This window comes from Cryptotermes secundus, unplaced genomic scaffold (genome assembly GCF_002891405.2).
Source record: "Cryptotermes secundus unplaced genomic scaffold, Csec_1.0 scaffold1894, whole genome shotgun sequence".
In the NCBI taxonomy this organism is placed as follows: domain Eukaryota; kingdom Metazoa; phylum Arthropoda; class Insecta; order Blattodea; family Kalotermitidae; genus Cryptotermes; species Cryptotermes secundus.
Window position 1 is genome coordinate 1,191,694 of NW_019718027.1, and position 2,861 is coordinate 1,194,554.

At 38.8% G+C, this 2,861-nt stretch overlaps 1 protein-coding gene across 1 annotated transcript in view; it reads right to left on the reverse strand.

The window, feature by feature from the left end:
- Positions 1-2,861, reverse strand: part of LOC111862055 (SWI/SNF-related matrix-associated actin-dependent regulator of chromatin subfamily E member 1) — a 50,178-nt gene continuing 47,317 nt past the window's right edge. Inside the window, exon 14 of the mRNA XM_023847255.2 lies at positions 1-1,152. Within this exon, the coding sequence (XP_023703023.1) occupies positions 1,067-1,152 (86 nt within the window). The 3' untranslated portion in view covers positions 1-1,066. The remainder of the gene's footprint in view (positions 1,153-2,861) is intronic.

Genomic DNA, 2,861 nt, shown 5'->3' on the forward strand with positions numbered 1-2,861 from the left:
TTTCCATCTTCAGGTGGGGGAGGGGGCACCTACTCTGTTATGTCCCTTAGAAAGAGCAAACGTCAATCACTGGACAATCCCTGTCAGATCACTATAGCTATTTAATTACCTGAGACAAGGCTAATTCGGAGGGAGATACAGGGAAAATATGCAATAAAAATTGTGATAAAGCACAACCATTCATGGAACTGCGCTAGAAAAGGAGGTAGAAATTTATGATACAAACCCAAGTGCATGAGCACCAATGGATAATTTGTGAAGACATGTAGTGCCTATCACTAGCACCATCAATGGAGCAAAATGTTAATACTGGATGATGGACGATGTTCAAAAACCCAGTAATTCTGAGTGTTATACACCATCACCACAACCCTATAGAATCTACCAAGTACTGTATGTGTAATACAACATGTTAGACATTATTGGCTTAGACCCCTGATGGATCTATGGAATGTAAATACAGTCTGCTCTATTCTACTCTGTATATAAAAGAAACACCTCTTCTACAAAATTATTTTGAGCTTCCACATTTACAGTATAAGACAAAATACTGTACAGTAAGGTGATGACCAACGCAAAGCCTGTCACATGACCACTATGACATCTGCGAGGCAACAACCTGTCATAATGGTTAGTTCTCTAACAATAATTCTGAAATTTCTGTAATCCACACTGAATTAGCAAGCAGCATATCAACCTTTGAACAAAAATATACCATACAAGGCCCCTACTTTCCAAATAAACAGCAAATACTCATAATAATCATTCATGCATGGTCATCAACCTACTCATTAAGCCAAAAATTAACTTCTTGTTTTTATTCATATATCTGACCAGTTTTGGTCTATAGAAGTTATTCATGCTTTTCCATGTCACCATTCATATACAAGTTGGGTGTCACATATATATATATATATAAACACACTTTTATTGGATTTTCATTAGAAACTCATTCAGGATCATTCTAATTTCAATGATGGAGTTACTAACATTCCACTTTCACAACTGTTGCATATTATTCCAGTCTTAGCCATGGTTCCTACAAGGGCTACCAACAATCTATGGTTCAGGTCTCTCCATCTTTCCCAGCCCCTTTATCAGTGTGATCTTCAATAACTCCTGGCGTCCCTATGCCCTTTACTCCTACAGGCTCTGTAAATCATCAGACACAACAGTAATATTAATTTATACGTATAATTTAGGAGAAAAAACTATAAAATCTTCTACAAAATCAGTGAACTGTAAACAGGAAAGTTCCTGGACTAGGTAAAAATAGAAATGGTGGCTTAACTTACTCAATTTTGGCTGCCATCACCTTCAAAATAGTCTCCTTAGGAACATATACAGCAATTCCATCATTTTTTATATGCTTCAAAAGCACCGTGGAAGTCACTTTCTTCAATGCTGTGGAGTACCGCTTGCGATTCCCTTTGGATGTCAGACACTGTTTCAAAACTTCATCCCTTCAGTTTAATTTTCAATTTGGGAAACAAAGCAAAATCACAGGGGGCTAAGTCCAGTGAGTAGGCAGAATGGGGAGTAATAGCCATGTTGTTGTTAGGCACATAATCTGTGGTTTTCAGGAATGTGTGGATGGGCTCATTGTCATAATGAAGGGTGGGTGCACCAGAGTTCCAGTCTTTTCAATTCCACATTTTCTCTCAAGGATTTCAAAACGACACAGTAAAAGTCAGAGATGACCAGTGTTAGGAGGAACAAATTCATGGTGAACAATCCCCTTCACATGGGGGCGGGGGGGGAGAGAAAAAAACGAGCATACTCCTTGTTGAACTCCAGACCTGCTGCTTCCTTTTTGCTCTTGGTGATTGTGGGCTCTTCCACTGTGATGACTGTTCCTTTGTTTCTGGTTCATAACTATAAATTCAACTTTGGTCACCCGTTATGATCCTAGAGATTGTCAGGAGTTGGGGCACAAACTTCACAGCAGTGCAGGGCATGTTCAAATTTTCCGTTACGATCTCCTGATAAACTCCATAACTGGTCCCAATGGTGCCTGCGAGCTCACTGGTTGTTTGGCAATGGTCTTCATGGATGAGTTCTCATTGCTGTTGCTTTGCTTGTGCTTGGTCACCTTGAACTGACATTTGACAGGCCTTGAAACATGAATGCCATTCAAAAACTGCTGCCCAGCTTAAAGAATGTTCTTCAAAAGCCTCACAAAGCATTTAAAGGGTTTCGGTAGTGGTTTTACCAATCTTCATGCAAAACTTGATGCAGACACATTGCTCACTTTTGCCGTCAATCGCAGATAAAATGAAACATGAAGTCAAAAAAGCACTCCTGTAAAAACAATGCATGTTCACAGCATGGTGCCATGTGGCAGAAAGATGAAACAAGTTTGTGGAAGTGTGACCCTAGCCTCCCTTATCAGCTTATTTCACTAAGGTAGTTACAACAATAACAGTCCAGGAACTTTCCAACAGCATCTGGTATTAAAATTAGGCAGAGAGAAGGGGCTAATGCAATGAACAGTAGTAATGGTTTACTATTATTAACACTTCCTATTTCTTTTTAATGTCACCCTATACAGTAAACTCTCAGTTATCTGAGGTCCAAGCATCTGGAATTCTCATTCAAATTGCAAAAATTTCAAAGAATTTTTATCACTTTTATGAAGTAATTCAAAAAGAAATTTGCAATGCCTATATGTTCATTTACCATGCATAATTGTCCTTGCCACCAGTAGCAGTGCTATCCATTGCTCTGTGCATCATACAACTGCCACTATGATAGAGGCTATGCAAATTCTGATTGTGTTACAGTATACAAGGTGTGGCAATAAAGAAACCGGATTCATGCTCTAACCCTTTATTAAAAAAAAATCAGACAGTCGAAATGTT